Source organism: Amblyomma americanum, chromosome 6 (genome assembly GCF_052857255.1).
Source record: "Amblyomma americanum isolate KBUSLIRL-KWMA chromosome 6, ASM5285725v1, whole genome shotgun sequence".
NCBI classification, from domain to species: Eukaryota; Metazoa; Arthropoda; class Arachnida; order Ixodida; family Ixodidae; genus Amblyomma; species Amblyomma americanum.
Window position 1 is genome coordinate 17,355,246 of NC_135502.1, and position 19,821 is coordinate 17,375,066.

Below are 19,821 nucleotides of genomic sequence, written 5' to 3' on the forward strand. Positions count from 1 at the left end.
GCTAAAATACGACAGCAAGGCGGGCGAGTTGGTGATACATATTTGAAAAATTACAGCGCGGAAAACGGGGACTTCAAGGGTAGAAAACACAGGACAAGCGCTGACACTCTACTAAAGAAAACAGGCAAATATAAGCGAACAGGCAACAACCAAACATTAAAACCACAAGGCACGTGCACTACGTTGGATCAAGATAGGCAACCTCACTGTGTCGCAGAAAACTAGCCCGTGTCGCAGAAAAGCTGGCGTCGTAGTTGGCATCCGTTGTCGCCGTCGACTTCTTTGAGCAGGAGCTAAAAGTGCGCGAAGAAATCCTCATAGAAGCAACCTAGGTAGGCCACCAAGGCCACGTGACCTTGTGGCGTTATCACAACCTACCCACCGAAATGTCATCAAACTGCCCACTGTGGCCGGCGGCAGTTGAATTAATGGTCGGTGGCGACATTTTGTTCGGGAAGAGCAACCTATGTTTCTCTAGCCTCATCAGGGCAGTGCCATCGCAGGGTAGCTGCGCGTCGCTTAACCGCTCCATCACTGCACCTGGAGTGGTATCAGGGCGCCCAAAGATATACGAATGTAAAGTAAGGAATGACGAATTCCGCGTATTTGGGCATTAACCCATCAAAACTATGGCGTCATACCCTAAAGGCGCAGCTTTAGTTTCCCCTCCAGTTTTTCTTCTGCTTCTATGAAATCATAATTTGCCAGAACAATTACGTGACTAATTTCATACCCCAACCAGCACCAAAATGAAAACAAAATCTCGATTTAGCGTTACTAAGCATAAAATATTGGAGAAAGCACAATTTATTTTTTCCGGTAGACACCATCGGCACGTACCTGAGAGCGCGACTGAGGTGTCCACTGACCCATAGGGCCAGTTATGCGCGTCTTCAACTTTTTCGTCGTCAGTGCCGATTTAATCAATGCTTGCTGGCGGCCCGTGCTCCAGTGAGACGTTTCTACAGCCATGTTGCCAACGTCAACGCGTATTGCTCTAGTGCCCTACGCTCCTACCACAAAGTTGTCCACGCCAACGCATGCAGCGCACATCTATCTGTCACTACCGCCACATTGCTCAAAGCGCGAATATTAGTTTGATAGTAGCTTTGTTTGATGAAGATGACGGTGTGCAATACAGCGCGAGATTGTGTTGCAGTTTAACACGAGGCGTGTTCGGCTGTTTTGACGTCAAACCATCCGCGATATTTGAGGTGTTTCTGTACTTGCCGCAACAGGCAATAAAGAAAAAAAAACCGGCTATAGCGTAGTGTACTCGCGCAGTGGCCAGAGAGCTGATCTGTTTGCTCCGCCGGGGAATAGAGTCCTGGTTGCGGATAGTTATTTGATTTATTTTACTAGTCACAAACCTACAAACATCGCAAGATCTTGCTCGAGGATTACCCGCCGTAATAGGGCTTTCGCAGTAATAATTTTGGTTTTATTGACTTTTTACCTCGTTCATATTCATAAACAGGCAAAGTACGCCTGTTTCCCCTGGATAAATATATTTGCAGGTCAAATGTTTAGGGGAATCCCCCAAGGTGGCTTGCGTGGATGCCAATGAGTAATTGCTCCCTTATTACAAATCTATATACTCCACCATGGGGGATTCCCCTAAACATTTGACCAACACTGTTCCCACTTCTAGTTATTGATCAATTCGCTCTCGCCCTACCATAAGCTTGCTGTTCCGGTTAGCTCAATTGGTAGAGCGACTGCTCCGCTGAAGCATTGGTCTCAAGTTCGAGCCCCGGACCAGGACGAATTGTTCTTTAACTGCGAAGTTTCTGAGAAAGCTATATAGCTTTCCTTTGTAGCCGTATGGCTGCACTTGGGTGGATGCTTAATGAGTAATTACTTCATTATTACAAATATATTTGTACAATGACCTAATGGTTGCGTGGGCCAGCTCTGGGTAGTTACAAAAGTGTATTGCAAGCTATCATTTGCACATGTTCCATAGACGCGCGATTCCACTTTCAGACGAGAAACTGTAGTAACAGAATCATAATTATCTCCACGTCGAGATAGTTCATGATGCAAAAAACTGTATGCTTACCGGTACTACTGCAGTCGCGCCTAATATGCTATTGTAGTTTCATTGTTTGTTGTTGACGCGTAAAACACGGCCCGCGAACGAAACTGGTTAATTGCTTTCAGCAGAGTTTATGCTGACGTCAGCTGCAAATAAAAAGAAAACAAAAGAGAGCCAGGTCAGCTGGTTATACACGCCTCGAACAGCTGCAGGCAATGGACTGGCCCGAACAACACTAGCGGCCAATCCGTCCTTCCGGAAGTTCTTAGAGCGAGCGTGGAAAGCGGATTTTATGATAACGCCAGCACTTCCCTGCGTTGCGTTCGAAGCGGGCACTAATTAATCTGATGCGGTGACCTTTTTGCTAGGGTGCCGCCACTAGACCGTGCACCTCTTCTTTGAATATATATATATATATATATATATATATATATATATATATATATATATATATATATATATATATATATATATATATATATATATATATATATATATATATATATATATATATATATATATATATATATATATATATATATATATATATATACATATATATATATATATATATATATATATATATACACTCTCAAGGCTCGCTTACACCAGTAAACATAAATTCCCACGAGAGCAGCAGATTGGACAGCCGTCGCCGTAGCTCAGTTGGTAAGAGCACCGGACGCGATATTCGGAGGTCGTGGGTTCGGATCCCACCGGCGGCATGGTTGTTTTTTCTGCTGCTTTATAAGTAATTTTCTTTAAGCGATTTATTAATCTAAGTATTATTATCCCACTGATAAGCATAACACATTAAAAAAAATATTAAAAAAAATTAACGTTCCCCTATGCACCTTGGTTTCGGTGACTGTTGGCTCCCTTCATAAATTTGTCAAACGGGCCCCTCATTTCCTTTTACTTGTCTGCGTATATATATATATATATATATATATATATATATATATATATATATATATATATAATATATATATATATATATATATATATATATATATATATATATATATATATATATATATATATATATATATAAACAGCACAGAACTTGGGTTGTTTTATTAGATCAAGGGAGGTGCTTTTTATATAAGCTAAGAGCAAAAACGATTTCCTTTTATTTTAGCCCTTTACTGTGCTAAAGTATAGTCTCTTGGAGGTTGTCACTTATGACTTGCGGGTCGTTTTGTGGGTGCAACTTGCGAGAGCTACTTGTGAAAAAGGGTGCGACTTCTGAAATCACCTGCAAAGAAGAAAAAAAAAACTTACCTTTGTCAAGTGGAAAATTTAAGAAGTTCGAACTTATTCTTCTTTTACAGAATATTTTATTTGTGAGCCCCGCGAGGCTATGATAACACAAACACGAAACCACTGCTGCTAAACTTCGTGAGGGCGAAATCCACATCTAATGTGTCGCCTGATAAAAGCTGCTTATCCTCTTTCCTTTTATACTTACATGGAGTGTGAGCAGGTCATTTATAGAACCCACCGCGCTTCTCACAGCCTCTGAAAAATCGCGCGCGAAGCATACGCCCAGCGTGCCTGACAGGTTCGATAGCTCCCCGCTGAAAGTTCTCGAGTGGTAAAAAATGGCGCACAGGAAGAAGAGCTGGAACTTTGCTGCTAACTACAGGCCTCAGCCTCTCCACTCAGTGGACGCGATGTTCACTTGTTTTTTTTTTTTTCCCCTCGCGACGTGCTGCGCTTCCGAAGTCTGATGCCAGACCCATTGATCTGCTCCGAATCGAAGAAGCAACAAATGAAACAGAGGAACACGGCGGTCTCGGCAATCGTTAATGCAAGCAGGCGGTCGTCCCTAGCAATAAGTTCTGCTAGCCTGGGTACAGTTGTAACGACCGCACGTCTTCCTTCCGCGCGTGAGCATTCGGAAAGGCGCGCTTAATCGGACTGCCGCTAACTGCACTAAACACATTACGGCTGGGCACGGCACCAGTTGTTGAAACTCCTCCCTCTTCGGAATCACCCGCCGCCGAGCGCCCGATAATTAGATTTTGGCCCGTTTGGTGCTTGATAAATTATGGATCGGATAAAAAAAAATAGTTATAAAGCAGTAGATGGCGGTGGAATAAGTGCGAACATTACGAAACTATACAGAACGAAGGGCAAAAAAATGCGAGAGAGGAATAAAGCTAGAATGTTTTTCCAGTCATCGCATGATCTCGTTTTCGCTTACCAAAGCGCCGGCGTATGCTCGAGAAAGCGTTGCATTGCGGATCTGCCCTCAGCCACCAGGTTTGACATTCTTTTTTTTTCCGTTTCAGAAAACAGTCGCTGCGAGCGCAGCGTTAGGTGGAGGATGCTGCGTATATGAGTAATAATAGTAATGAAATCTGCCCCAAAAACGGCAAGCATTCTTGAGTGGTTGCTGCATGGGGCCGCACTTTAAGAGCGTATACTACCACTGATTAGCGAAAAACTCACCGGCAGTTAGGGACCGAACGGTTAAAGCCTAAGAAAGATGGTAAAATGAGGTAGCACTAACGGCCGACAAGATTAGCAGGGGTTGTGTCCTCTCACTGCTCTCCAATTGTTCATGCAGTGTCTTCTTTCACGCTGCAAACTATTATTTTCTATGAAGAATAGCTTCGTGCACATTACTCTTTGCTGAACGACTACATGTTCTAGCTTATGCGGTTAAGTGGTCACTGCGACCAGGACCTCCGCATCTGATGAGGAAGCATTTAAGGTCTCCCTTCTCACAAAGAACGAGTTACGTAAAAATTCTGTCGATGCGCTTGGGTATCTCTGATCCACAAAGAAAGGATGAGCTGCCGAGACCGGAGCTCTTAAATCACACCAGTCAGGATTCTCAGCTTTAAAAACTTACTAGTCCGAGCGGCCACTTTCCGAGGGCTTGCGGGCTACGACGGCACCTGGAAGCTAGCAACAAAAGCTATCTCCATATGTCGCCATTACGTCCTGCAAAGTGTTTCTTTTTTCTTCTTCTTTTTCCTCTTAATTCTTCTCTCTGACTGTTGTACCTATGAATGTTTGTTAATGCACAATCTGTTTCACTGTTCTTTTGTTGGCCAGTCTGTGGTGCGTTTTTTTAACAATCCCGAAGTTTGCATGTTTAATCCAATTTACATTATTTATCGCGGATGTCACTACAATTCGTTCACCCCTGAAATTTGAGTCAATCAGACCGCCTTTTTTTTTGGCACAAGATTTATAAGAAGTTCGCAACTAATTACTAAGAGCTCTGAACGAAATGGCGCGCAGAAGGCGTTGCAGGTGTCTTCTGGTAGGTTGAGACTGTGGGGTTACGTTGTGTAGCTCTTTAATTCCTTGAGTCGTTCATGTTTTTTGCGGGCGTATATTGCACTTCGTTTCCTGCAGGTGTAAACAATACATTTCCTCGTTTTCCTTCGTTCTCCTTGCGGTCGTGTTTTTTTTTTCTTTTCTCTGGAGCATCCAGTTCAGTTCAGTTTCATTTTCAGCAATCACTGGAAGGTTCTCCTAATCACATAACCTAAGCGTAGACAACTGGCTAATGAATCATTACTTCCAGTATTTCCGCAACAGTGTACTAGTATTTTCTAATTAAAAAAAATTTTGTCCCAGAATGTTGGACATGTAAAACAAAAGTTGAATATAGGCTCTCTCGAACTGTATCCGTTGGTTCGCGAGCCGACCAGTCAATATCCGGAAGGTTCAAGTCCCCCCCCCCCCTTCCCTCTCCTAGAAAAAGGCATTTATTGTTAATAGTTTCAAGAAAATTGATTAAAAAAACTAGTGGTTGTGCCGAAAAGCCCGGAGGCCTACAAAGATTAGAAAGAATTAGGTGCACCGAAGCAAACTATTGGCGTGCGATTCGCTGTCTGCATTGCCTTGATAAAAGGCGATAGAAATGGCCTAAATATGAGCGCAACAAGACAAAAGCATCTAGAAAGGCAGCGGTCAGAACTTTCAGACACGAAAAGGTCACAGTTGCGAAGATACGACAGTTGGGGACGCCAAGAGCTGCAACAATGAAGACATCATCTCTGGTGCTCCGAGTACGGCGAGGTATTTTATCTGTTGCGCTTTCGCAACAGACGAGCCCGACATAAAACCAGTTCTGCTTTATCCGAAGGTAGTAAGCTTGCTCCATCGATCTGTCTAAGCAGAATGCACGAAAAAAAAAAAGTTAACGGCCCTTGGTCGGTAACGAATCATTGCTCCGAAACATTTTCGCGCTTAGCGGGCCGTGCGAAGGTACGCGTAATGTCCCGTTGGGGTTAACTGTCCTTGACGTAGTGAGGCCCAGCAGTGTTAAAATGCATCCTGTTTCACTAATACCTTGCAGCGTTGTGCAAGATAGAGCGGACGCGTCGGTAATCAGGCGTCGGAGTCCCAAAACTATTCGCATGTTAGAGCGTTTCATGATTGTCGGCTGCCTGGCTATGTGCCGTCGCTGGCTGTCGCGATCGGCCAACGAACCAGCGAATCTCAAAAGTTGTTTCACGCGATCAGTCTTTATAGGCGGCGACGCCTCTTCTAGCCTCTACAATGCTGCTACGGCTTGGCTGAGGCAGAATGAAGACAGCGCGGCAGAGAGGTTCTTTCGCGCTCACAAAATCTGTGCTAATGTTAATGCCTTGCTTTTCATCACTTCCCCCCTTGAGCTCTTTCCACAATTATGTGGCTGCGAAAATGCATGTGTCCGTGATGAATGCCATCATCGTGGTAGTGGTGTTGCGGAATGAGGACTCCCAGAGCGCGTGTTTTCAGATTACAGGAGACAAACGCGCACAAAAAAAAGATCACTGACCTTTCCCTCCCATCCCAGTCTCTGCCTGGTGCAATGAGGCGAAGGAGTGTGTCGTCGCGCCGACGTCGTGCTCGTCGAAGCGAGGGCACGGATGGCTCCCCGAGGTCCCACCACTCCCTACATTTCTCTCCGCTTCTCTTCCCCCGGGCTCGACGGTCGCCATTTTACTACGCCAACCCGTACTGCTCTTTGCGGAGTAGGCCGTGCTTCCATTAGCGTCGGAGTCTCTCGTGAATCCCAATTAATCGAGCGGCTCTCAACGCGGGCGCTTAGCCGTAGTTCGCTCGAGGAAACCCGTGTAGAGCCACCCTGGCTATACATACGCCTTCTCCCAGCTATGACGTGGTGTTAGCTACAAATTACACAGCGTCGCATGCTGTGTGCTAAGCGAGAAGATGCAGTGAAAACTGAAGCGGGTAGGGGGAAAAGAGCGGACAAATGTTTAAGAAATCTCTGCAAGCTAGGGCAATTAGAAGTAGGCCTACAAAATAAACTTTGCCCAAAGCGCATAAAGCCAAGTTGCGAAAGCTGCGGTGTGGTGCGGGCCAGGTGATGCGGCCCGCAAACCTTTCCAATGAGATAAGCTGTTAGTCTTCGATTACGCTCGCGTTGCACGCGTTGATTATATTAAAACGGTCGAGTTCTTCCCTTCAGTGAGGGATCTGTACGAGCTCTGCGTGCTTCGTTTAGTGAAAGTAGAAGCCGCGTAGATGCTTCACGTGTCACTATAAACGAATAGGGTTGAGAAACCTGCTTACTGCTAAACGTCGGCTGCGCACGCGGAGTGGTAGAGGCGCGGCCAGACGGTGTACGTGCGCTTGGGCAGCGGACGTCCGGTAAACCGGCATGCGTCTACGTAAGAACATTTTTCGGTATGCTAAATGTCTACATTAGCCGGCACTACGCGGAAGTGCGAACGCCGTGGCGCAACTAAGGATACATCTCCACGGGCTGAGTCGCCTGTGCGCGGCGTGGTAGTGTGTTAACTTTGTCGCCAGTTTTAAGCTAGGCGTCGAGGCACCGCAATGACATTCGCTGTAGCATTATTCGTCTTGCCTTGTTGGTACTAATCTCGCATACACTAGAGAGGATTCCGGACTACTTTAGGCTGTAGTTTTCCGGTAGCCTTCTTTCGAGCCAGTAAATGGTTTTTGGACACTAATGTAATGCGTAATTATTACCAGCAGTATCATCTTTATTCATGGGAGCATAATAATCATTGCTGTCTTCAGCCCCTTCGTTGAGATCATCTCATCTGCAATGCCCACTGTCGTACATCCAGACGAACGCCCTAAGCTTATACGGCTGCATTCTGCAATGAACGCAGGGCCAGCCCGCCCGGTGCACCATACAGGGCAAACCCGTCCGAGGAGCAGCCCAGATGCTGCAGCTGAGTCTGGACGGCAAGCGGCTGTACGCCAGCACGACCCTGTACGGCCCTTGGGACAAGCAGTTCTACCCGGAGATGTGGGAGTGAGTGGATGCAGCGCTATATAATCAACATTATCCGGCACGAGAGCATGGTGCGAAAGCATGGGAAAGGCGGCTGGAACAGGCCGGCAGCTGCCGCCTCATGCGGAAAGACGCCCTTCCATTGTTCCAGACAGCACAAGGGATATAAACAAATGAGATGCATGCCACCTTCCCTTGGTCGTCTTTTTAGCTCAAGTTGTTGTTGCTGTTGTTGTAGTGCGACTTAAAAAAGAAGTAGAAGTGTGTGAGCGCCAGCGTAGATAAATGCATTTCTGCGCCGGGTGTGCTCGAGTGGGTGGATCAGCGCAAGAATATGCTCACCGCTCTCTATTTCCTGCTTAAGCCCGCTGAGTGGAGACAACTTTTTGCAGGCTTCGTGATTACGAGCGTGGAACTGAAGTGCGTTGCGTAAAACGACATGCACAGGCAATCGGAAAAAAAAATTGACCTGAATGCGTTACCTAGACGCAACAGGCAAAAAAAAAAAGGAGAGACGAGATGAGGCAGAGAAAAATATAACCCCAGGAATTTGGGACAAAAGCATTTTTCAATGGGAAAAAGTTTATGAACGCAAATTTTTCCCATATCTAGAGATCTTACGATAACAATCAATACATCCACAAATCTCTCTTCGGCGGGCTTGCATTTGTTTACTATTAAAGTTCTTGTTACCGTCAAAAATGTTATGGCAGTCTTAACTACTCGATGGGAGCGATGGACAAACTTTAAAAGAAAGATTTTGCTACGCATCGGAGGAATATGCCATTGCCTTAAATATCTTCATAGCAATACCTTTCCTACATTGAAATATTCAAAATTTTTGTACAAGAATGCCGAATTTGACATGTAGGACAATGTCATAAAAAAAGTGCTTGAATTATTCCTTTTTTTCTCTCCATACCATACACGCGTAAAAATGCTACCGTAAGAGGCGCGTTTAGAAAACTAATTAAGGATAAGGAAAAGCTGTTACGTCCTTACGCTCTCGTTATGCGTGTCAATTGTACAAGCGTAGTACGTTTTAGGAACAAAATGTTAGGAGTTTCGGTGAAATATAGTTACTTCATCCTATCCTGACAATTCATAACTGAAGGAATTCAAAGAAGCTGAGTTATACATATTGAGCCTCCTGTGTCAGCCAAGCACCGGTTCAAGCAGTTAATATAGAATTGCGGTGTGTCTTACAACGGGAAAACACTGATGATGTTTCGAAGCGTGAAAGTTATAACAGAGCCTCCATAGTGTACGGCAAGAGTGTATTTTTCAATGATTAAGTTCATGCTGAATTGACGCTGACGGAGCAAGGGCAGTCAGAAATTTACCGTTGCCTAACTTGTGTTGCGGGTGCAGGCAAGGCGGGATGGTGATTCGCATGAACGCCGACACAGTGAAAGGAGGACTGTCCATCGACCAGAGTTTCCTCGTGGACTTCGGCGAAGAGCCCGACGGGCCGTCGCTCGGCCACGAGATACGTCTTCCCGGCGGAGACTCCACATCCGACATCTGGATATGAAACTGCAGCTGGGCTACATTAAAACATGAAGCTTGGGCGACGTCCTATTTGTTATTTATACAAGCAATCGCTTGTCAGCAACTTCATAAAGAAGGAGAGTAAAAATTGGCAGCGGCTTAACTTAGGTAACCCTAGAATTCAGCGAAAAGCAAACACGCTTGCTAAGCGTCTGAGGCTCGTCAAAGGCAGCTCCGCTGCACGCTCGTGACAGCCGTTCTATATATACCCACACGACCAGGTGGCTATGACGCGGTGTCACATGGTCTTACGACACCCCCATCGGATGTCATCACATGGCTTCACATCACCCCACCGGATGTTCTGAAGATCAAAGGTCAACCGAAAGGTCACCCAAAGTCAAAGGTCCACTAAATGTCATGAGTCGCGGTCAGGGGTCGAGGGTTCGACACCATAACGGTACCACATATGGTCATACACGGCTAACCTTGCTTGGGCTGAAGGTCGTTCAATGTCGTGGTGCTGCCTACCCGAAGACTGCTCTAGCGTAGTGAAGCTTTTCGCTTCAAAAAGTACCCTACGCAAACAACAGAGCACAATACATTCTTATGATAATCTATGCATTTCAATTTAGCTTCAAGAAACGAAGATTCGCAGTTACTGATGAAGACAAAGACGATAGGATTGTTATGTCTGAGCCCGTACGGGTTCCCTGATCACAATAATTTGTGAACAAGGAGCCTGTATAGGCTCCAAAAAAGCGATCCCATCGTCTCTGGGTTGGTCAGTTCCTGCAATTCTTCGTTTTTATTATGATACCTGACCGTAAAAATATTCATTGAACTCTTCATTTAATACAGCTTTATCATTAAAGTTTGGAAAGGATTGAATGCTTAAAGGAACGCAGGCTAGGAATAAATGTTTGATGCCGGTCGTGCTTGTTCAGGATGATAGAAATTGTTTCCACTTTCCGCATGGCGCGGTGATGGTGGAGTCTGTCTTCAAGAGAAAACATGCTGATTAAACAGGATTTCAAAGCAGAAATCATCGCGCATGCTTCATTGTGTACGATGCTCTGGAACACTGTGGAAGACGCCGATGATGGGCTTTGAAGAGCTTGTTCGTAAAATGAAGCTTTCTAGCGTGAAGTTCGCATGTCTGGCTATAACTAGCGCGGCAGGCATCGCTATACAGGGTGTTGCACCTAAGACTTTAGGCAATTTTTAAAAATAGGCTTTTTGATTTAGAAGGGTGCTATTTTCGGCATAGCGTTGTCAATGGTGCAGCACATCAGAACAAAGCTAGGACGTGCTAACTAGCAGGCTGGTTAAGTAATATTGAATGGCTAACGTTTTTACCACTATTATTATTATTATTAATATTATTATTATTATTATTATTATTATTATTATTATTATTATTATTATTATTATTATTATTATTATTATTATTATTATTATTATTATTATTATTATTATTATTATTATTATTATTATTAGGCTTCCTAAGTATTGAAGGGCGTGTAGCCCACCATAATTAATATCCATATCAGCTTTCAGAATTTCGAAAACTCTGTTGCCCTCGGCGCTGTGGCCCAACAAATTGTGGCTACATCGCGCCAAAATACATGAGCTCTCGAGAATCTTGCAGGCAAAGCAACCTCTCCAGCGCACGTAGCTCGTCGAAATAGCCAAAATGTGCTCGGCCACAGCGCCCGAGGGTAATCACGTTTTTGAAATTCTAGAACTGATAGTGGTATTACTTACGGTGCACTACATGCCTCTTAATAATTAAGGAGCCTAACAGTAATAGTTAAAAAGTTAACTATTCAATATTAGATAACCAGCCTGCTAAATAGCATGTCTTAGCTCTATTCTGATGTAATACACAGCTGTCAATGCTATGCCGAAAAAGCGCTCTTCTAACTGAAAAAGAATATTTTTAAAAATTGAATAAAGTCTTAGGTGAAACGCGCTGTATAGCTGGCAGTGGCACGCAATCTGTAAGAAGTATCTATAAGCATTAAGTGTAAACTGGCACGCATAGAAAAGTGTAAGCAAAACAAGTTAAGGTGTTACCTCTCCTGCTAGAGTTATGCGCCGCAAGATATCTGAGAATCCTTACCGCGTCTTTCAACTCTAACCTGTCCAACACAAACAAAAAAGGCTGCCTAGCGAAATGAATGTAGCAAGTAAACTTAGTATCACTTGTGTACTCCACAAACCTGACTGATGTTTCAGTTGATTACGCGTAACATAAGCCTTGCAAGGTAGCATTTTCGAATTATGCCTAGAATATGAAGTTTTGGCATGTAACAACAGGAGAGCTGACGATTGCAGTGACAATATGAAAACTTAAATAGAATGAAGAAAGGATATGTATGCATGCAAGTGAATATACCTTGCTAAAATGCAGCAAAATACCTTCTTGCTGGTTCGCGGAGAGTCTCAGGGACTACAGTTTTATACTACGATGTCAAGATGAACGCGAGGAATTCAGTTTTTAAGATTAGGAGGGCACAGTGCACCTGTTTGATGTATACGAAAACCTACAAACTATGCTATGTTTACGTGCAGCAGCAACGTGATCATACAAGCTCTTGAAATTGACTCAATGCCTCAGTTCTCGTGCAGAATTTACCACTGTTAAAATATTAGTGCCGAAGTTTTTGCAAAAAAAAGTTCAGTAGAAAACAGCAACTCATCATTCGCACTTTCTTTTACCTCGTCATTCGTGATTGTCTGGTTTGCGCATATTCAATCTGACCATTGATAATTACTTCATCTGTGGACGAATATCCTTCAGTAAACTATTCAGAACACTAGGGGAGATTCGCTTGCATATAGTCTGCTCTGTGAGGTTAAAATCACGACTCAGGAGCACGTTGAGAATCTCATAACTGGAAGTATTACGGCGGTCATTTAATTAGAAATCAGCAGCTTTGAGGCTTGTGTATTATGCATCCAAGCTCATGCAGTGAATTGTATGAGGCCAGAAACCAAAGACGGTGCTGCCCTTAGCCAAATAAATTCTTGGCTCGCCTTCGCTGCCCAATCTGTACGCATCTGTGGACAGCGATTGCCGAAAGAACCCATTTCCCGTATCAAACTTGAATGGATTCGGCTAAGCACTAACCAGGAACAGCAGTCCATCTAGACTTCGTTACTGCCAACAGAGATGACAATGTTTGCACTGGCGAAAAATAAAGAACGATGAGGCTTCCGCTGGCGCGAAGAGTGTTACTGAGAGTATAAATATTTCAGCGCCTAGAAGGACAATTCAAAGGCAGTTTGACTCTTGTTCTTCGTTTTGCGGGCTTTGGACAGGAACAATGCCACCCTAAGTATGATTCAGTAATGAAATGAATAATCCATATTTGTCACTGCCTACATGTACGGTGAGCGGTCTCCGTATTACTCTGTGAGACAGGAAGCAAAGTGCACGCCTTGCTTTGCTTTATCAGACTTATAGCACCGCCGGTGTTGTTGTCAATGATTGCCGTAGCTCGCATTAGCGATTCCGGCGAAAGCAAGGCCACTTTCAGTACCTGCACCTGCAGTTTTTGTGCCGCAGGAACTGAGTACCAATTTACTAATTCAAGGTTAATTCTGTATGCACATCTGTTCTCGATGAACATTGTTAGCAAGCGGCTGACGGCATATTTACGCTAGGCGAGTCAGATGGTGCTTTGGATGATTATTTGTTGTTCAAACCCCCTATGCGGCTCGAAGCCCCCTCCCAATGCGCTGCGCACTGTCGAAGGAGCATATACGGGGGTGGGGGGTTCCTCTCTGACCCATGTAGTTCTTGAATTGTGTTCATAAAAAAAATGACGTTCAGTATGATTTTCTTATTTAATCTAAAATATTTCGCTTGGTGGGGGTGGGGGATGTTCCCCTCTGAAACATGCAGTTCTTGGATTGTTTTCGTTAAAAAAAAGGTCATGTTCATTAGGGCTTTCTCATCTAAAATAGCTTGGGGAGGGGTGGGGGGGGGGGGGGGGAGGAGGAGGCAGAGCATTCGCGTAAAGTTTGCGGGTGGCGATACAGGCCATTCCAAGTTACGAGGGTTGTCCTAGTGCTGAAAGCGGATGGAATTGCAGAGTTCTGGGGGTATTAATTAGGTCGAATAACAGCGAATGATAGCAGGAATATTTACATACTGCCGCGAAAACCTGCTGTCACTTGAAGGCTCCGCGGATTCCTCGCGTTCCACCTCGGCTGGCCCCAGCAGGTGCGCGATTCCTATGATGCGATATTACTCGCGGTCTGGTCGCTCTTAGATTTGGACCGTGATGGCAGCGAACAAGTCCTGCACTTCCGCGTTGCCATGACCGTAAGGGGTGCGGGGCTGTGGCAATGCTCAGTCGAGGAGAATCCTTCCGCGACCAGCAGGATGCGTTGTTGTCCCTTGTAAAGGTCTGCTACCTTGTCGATCTGGTAGAGGTAAGAGGCCGTTCGTTTCGCTATCTCCCGCGCCGCGTTGGGACGAGAGCCCACGTGATTGGACGAGGGGCCATCAGATCGCATACCGCAAAAAATACACTGTCCGATTCCAAGATATGTAAGTTCAATTCAATTAATTTATTTTGAACTCGAGGTTCAGAACATCCAGGCGAAAAAGCTGTTTTTTTAGCAGCTTGAAAAGTGCCTAAAGCCCATACAGGCAGCAGTTGTTTCAAACAGCAATATGATTTCACGTTGTTTAAAATTTTACCAAACAAATAGACGATACATTTGGCACGATGATCACTGGCTATGCCAACAAATCCACGTTGACACAAACATTAAGGGGGTAATTAACAAAAAAACGACCTCAGTGTAAATTATCCCTACCGAGCATTTGCAACGCGTGTATACGCGTATTTCAAAAACATAATTTTACTCTATGAATGCACTCAAAAGATACATGGTATAAGGTGTGTTCATAACAAATTCTAAATGAAGCCACAAAAGTAATTACTTGACTCCTAGAAAATAACGTGGTCTTTAACGTGAGCATATGAAGGTTTATAAAATATTCGCGAAATTTCTTTGAGGCAAACGTTTGAAAACTTATTTCCTTCTTTTCATGTTCAATAAGTATAAACAAAAGTTGGTATTTTAAGGATTGACGATAGTATTCAGTGCGTCTGTATGGTACGAGCCGCTTGTCACAGCTGCGAGTACGAGCATCACTTTCTTTTTTGCTTAAATTTGTAGAAATCTTTATAAATGTTTGCAGGTTACTATTTACAAGAAAGAAAGTATGCATTAGGCTAAATTCTAGATTGTTTCTTGCCTTTATTATTTTGTATTTCAAGAAAAGTTTGTCTGTTGGATGGTAGTACGATACATTACAGCCATATATCTAAGAACGTTTTTTTTTTTTTTGCCTGGAAGGGAAAGATCGCTCATATTTCTTATTGCGGTTGTTTGCCAAGTAAGTGAGCAGTAGCTTAAGTGTGATGTAAATAATCCATAACAAAATGTCCACTTTTATTTCTTCAGAGAAGTAATAGCGACATCAGCCTAGCACTCCCAACGCTGATGACAGTAATTTCAGTAATGAATCAATATGTTGTGTTCACGTCATATCGGCCGAAAACGTCACTCCAAGGATCTTTTGCTTGCTTATAATTTCAACAGCAGCACTACGCAGCGCTAAATGATGATTTATGGCAGCCTGTTTGTTACTTAGTTTAAATAGCATTGCCTTACATTGTTCGCGTTAACTTCAAGACCGTTCAGATTGGACCTATCTATTAACTTTTCCAGCTTAGTTTCTGCCTTTTTAACAACTTCCTGTATATCATGACCGGAAATAAACAGGCTGGTGTAATTGGCAAGTAGCACGTATCGTCAAGAGCACACAAGCATTGATATAGGGTGGAACAATATCATTACTATATACATTATTAAAATGAAATGGTTCCATAATACTGCCTTCCTGTGCACCAGAAGAAACAGTCTTTAAAGATTAGATATAGTTCTGAATACCGACATACTGCTTGCGACTGCGCAAGACTTTGTCCAACAACACTTTGGATATACCGCGGACGCCACAATTACTTAGTTTCATCAGCACGATATCATTGCTCAAAAAGTCGAAGGCCTTACTGTTATCTATGAAAACGCCTATTTTAAGCTTTGAAATTAAATATTTTTATTGATAAGCTCCTTCTGAGTTAGCAATGCTGTTTCAGTTGATTTACCTCGGCGAAAAACATGTTGATAGCCTTGTAATAAATTTCGTCCTGAGATAAATTTTCTACACGTACCAGTATTATCTTTTGTACCCCATTAGAGAATACGGGTAATGCAGATATGAACCTGCAGTTGCTAACTTCGATTTAAAGTACCGACACTTTCACTCTTTAATGCGACATGGGAAACAGCCAGTTGTTAAAACGAAGTTAAAGATGAATGTTATGTGAGGAGCGATAAGGTCAATGACGAACTTGATTGGCTTTATCTGAAGACCATCGACATCAGTTGAGTTGGGGATTTTTTAGTTCAGAAACGTGCTGCAAACTTCTAGTTCATCAGTTTGTTCTAGGAATACCGTGGCACTATGTTTGTACTTTGATGTCGAGCCTTTTTCATCGCTGGCTGGCTTCTCCAAGTTTAGAAAATATGCATTGAAATGCTTCGTGAAAACGACTCCTAAAATACGGATACCATCTATTATCATTTCAGAGGTGTTTCGCATTAAATGCTACATTTGAAAAACTTGACTAATAGCCTTTGACGCTTCCTCAGGACCGTTTCTTTTAGGCATCGGATAAGAGGTTATTATAATAACAAATTTTTGCTTTTTTCAACTTCGCAGTCAATTTATTTTGGTATTGCTTGAAGGTTATAAGCGTACTGATCCTCCCGTACGCAAGAAATTTTTAAATAGCTTTGTTTTTTGTTGATTATCTTCAATAGATCCGGTGTTATCCGCGTTTTTTTGTTTTTCTTTAGTTTTGCTTTCTTATATGAGAGACAGTCGTTACAGTGACGACAGAGCATGAGTAAGAACTTGTTATAAGCATCAAACGTACTTTTATCGTTATAAAGTGGGGACCAGTCGCTATTTAACAGACACTCCCGAAAGAATTAATAATAATAATAACAATTGGTTTTGGGGGGAAAGGAAATGGCGCAGTATCTGTCTCATATATCGTTGGACACCTGAACCGCGCCGTAAGGGAAGGGTAAAGGAGAGAGTGAAAGAAGAAAGGAAGAGAGAGGTGCCGTAGTGGAGGGCTCCGGAATAATTTCGACCACCTGGGGATCTTTAACGTGCACTGACATCGCAAAGCACACGGGCGCCTTAGCGTCCGAAAGGATTCCATATTATATTTTAACATGCTCCTCCTATACAGAGTCTTGCTTTGCGTATTTTATCTAGTGGTATAAAGCTGGAGTACATGATAAAGACTGGACAATCGTCACTTCTGCCGTAACAAATGTGTCGTAGTCAGGCTCCGGTAACTGCATGTAACGGAGCGTCTGCGTTGACAATGAAAAGATCGAGGACTGATTGACCTGTATCGAATACTTGCGGGGGTAAATTAATGACGGAATGAAAGTGGGAAGCCCGAAGTTTGTTATTGAACACATGGGAAAGAGAAAGCGAGAGAGAATGAACTTTATTGAGAAACTAGTCTTGAGAGTTTTTTGTCGATCAGGTGGGTGGGAGTCCTTATTACAGAACGGCCCGCGGTGCTTCACGAACATGGTAGATGAGCTTTAGCTGATCTTCCAAGGATACGCTTGTCAATTAAGCCTATCACTGCTCAGTAAGACCTATGTGTCGTCTTTAAAGGTTCAGGCGTGCCTGCACACCCCCACGAATTGTGGAAAAGTGTGGGACTTGCGTCACACCAGGGCCAGGTGTCAGGGCATTGAGTAGGATACATTTTTCACTATTTATGTAGGTTTCGAAATGAGTTTGCCTGTATTTGGCGCCGGGCCACGATATCTGCTCTGCTTAGTTTTTGTGCGGTGGAGGGTATCTCCGGCGGTTAAGACGTAGTGTTTCGAGTCGTTCGCTATATGTGGACGGAAGGGGTGTGAAATGAGGATGGGAGGGACCCATGCTATTAACTAGCGCTCCACCTATGTTACGAACCGCCTTGTTGCCCTCTAACACCCGGCATGACCCGGTGTCCAAATGATCTGGCGATGATCTCATGGGAATGCGAGCCATTCCCAACTACTTTAATAGTTGTGAATGACTTCAATGCAGAAGACACGTATATGCTACTGGCGCTTGTCGCCGCATGAAATCCAGCGCAACTTAGGAGCACATACCGTCAATATGTAGGGTTCAATCCTTTAAGAAAGTTCTCAGGGAGAAAAATATTCATACTAGTAGACGAGCCCTGTGAGAAAATTTTACAAGCATCACCTAAAGTTTGTTTAGTGGTGCTGCTTCTGGCGCGTCCGGCCCTGTATGCCGGAAGAGAGAGCAGATGTCGGGCTGCTGCAGCCCGACCTGGCCGTGTTTACATGAACCCGTTTCAGTCGGGCCTGTATCACAGCTAGCGTCGACCAAGGGAACCACGCGCAGTCGCAAGTGGAGGAGGAACAGTTATCGGTTGCCCGCGCGGCACCGGCCCGACCAGAGAGGAGGCGCTGGCCCTGCGCGGCAGCGCATACTCCTTCCAAACGGGACGGGCCGAGTCGACCTCCCATCCCGACCCCCAGCCAACCTCCCAAGCCCGACCCCACGGTCGCTTAGCCCGACAGCCCTACTGGCCTGCTGGTTACTAGCCCGACTGGTTATCAGCCCGACTGGCCTACTCGACCCAACGTTGTCGGGTTCATGTAAACAACGCCCAGTGTATTGCATTCATCGGCACGCCTTGAAGCGTGCCTTCAACTCGTCGTGAAGCCAATCTTCTCCACTTGCGATCTTGAGCAGGAAGACGACACGACGAACGCCTACGCCGCTGTCGCAGACCGTTGTCCCAGACCGACCGCTCTCGCTCTCAATCTGGGGAGAGAGAGAGAGAAAGAGAGAGGAAGGAGAAAGAGAGAGGGCTGTAGGGAATGCGACTCTCCTTTCCGGCAGCCGAAGGAATGTGGTAACGCAGGATGGGCACGAGGCAACTGCCCGCCTGTTCTTCCACTATAGTTCCGTGCATTCGCTTACAGCATGTTCACAGTATCCATCGCCATCCAATAAAGGTGATTTACACGCTGCGCAGAAATTGATACATGCGCAATTCGACATTTCCGCTTGTTCTGTCAGCTGGAAGCTTCAGGTTGATCTGTGACTGAAGCGAGGCAAGTAACAAAACAACGAAACTGTTTCGTGTCGGAATACCTGAATTTTTCTCGTCTGTACTGAAAGCCGTTGTTCTTTGCCCGCCATTTTGGTTATAGCGTTTATTCCGTAGTGTACGATGTCCTGGGTTCGACCTCAGCTGACGAATTTCGATGCAGGTAGAAAGAAAAAAAAAGGCCATGTGCTGGGCATTTTTATAATATTTCTTTAAAAAGGCACTGCGCTCCCTAGGTGAGCCCCAGAGGAGCTGTCAGCCCGAGAGTGCGATTTATTTAGACCGCCGTTTCCGGGCTTCCACAGGAAAGCAGCAAAGCCGGAGGCGGTGTCCGCTCGCTGTCAGCCAAAGGAAGTCTAGAGCACTACAGGCCGAGCGTGTGCAGCGCCAGCGGCGGCACCTATCTGGCTTTTTTCCGGCAGTCGCCGCGCTGCTTGTTTCAGCCTCCTCTCCCCCGGCCTTCGATTCAGCTGCGCGCCAGAGAGCACCGCATCACGTGCTGCTGCCGCCGCAGCATCAAACAAGCTGCTGTCTCTGCAGCTGGGTACGTTGTTTTGTCTCTTGTGCCGCTCGCTCACGTGTCGACCGGCGCCGATAGCGGACAGCCGGCCAGCAGCACTCTTAAGCGCACTCGTTCGCCAACGGCAGTCTCGGTTATCGCTCGCGCTGCACTCGGAGCTCGTCGTTTGAAACGAAGAATGGCAGGTAAGTTCAAGCGCCTTCTCTTTTTTCCCAGTTTGTTTCGTTCGTTCGGCGCTGGTACCGGGACGAACACCTGTTGAGAGGCTTGAAAG

The 19,821-nt window shown here is 44.8% G+C and overlaps 2 protein-coding genes across 2 annotated transcripts in view; both read left to right on the forward strand.

Annotated features, from left to right (window-relative positions):
• Positions 1 to 9,887, forward strand: part of LOC144136390 (methanethiol oxidase-like) — a 90,442-nt gene extending 80,555 nt beyond the window's left edge. The window contains exons 10-11 of the mRNA XM_077668673.1: positions 8,155 to 8,300; positions 9,651 to 9,887. Coding sequence (XP_077524799.1) covers positions 8,155 to 8,300; positions 9,651 to 9,813 — 309 coding nt within the window. The 3' untranslated portion in view covers positions 9,814 to 9,887. The remainder of the gene's footprint in view (positions 1 to 8,154; positions 8,301 to 9,650) is intronic.
• A 9,636-nt stretch (positions 9,888 to 19,523) lies between these two features.
• Positions 19,524 to 19,821, forward strand: part of LOC144136391 (methanethiol oxidase-like) — a 38,759-nt gene continuing 38,461 nt past the window's right edge. The window contains exon 1 of the mRNA XM_077668674.1: positions 19,524 to 19,732. Coding sequence (XP_077524800.1) covers positions 19,726 to 19,732 — 7 coding nt within the window. The 5' untranslated portion in view covers positions 19,524 to 19,725. The remainder of the gene's footprint in view (positions 19,733 to 19,821) is intronic.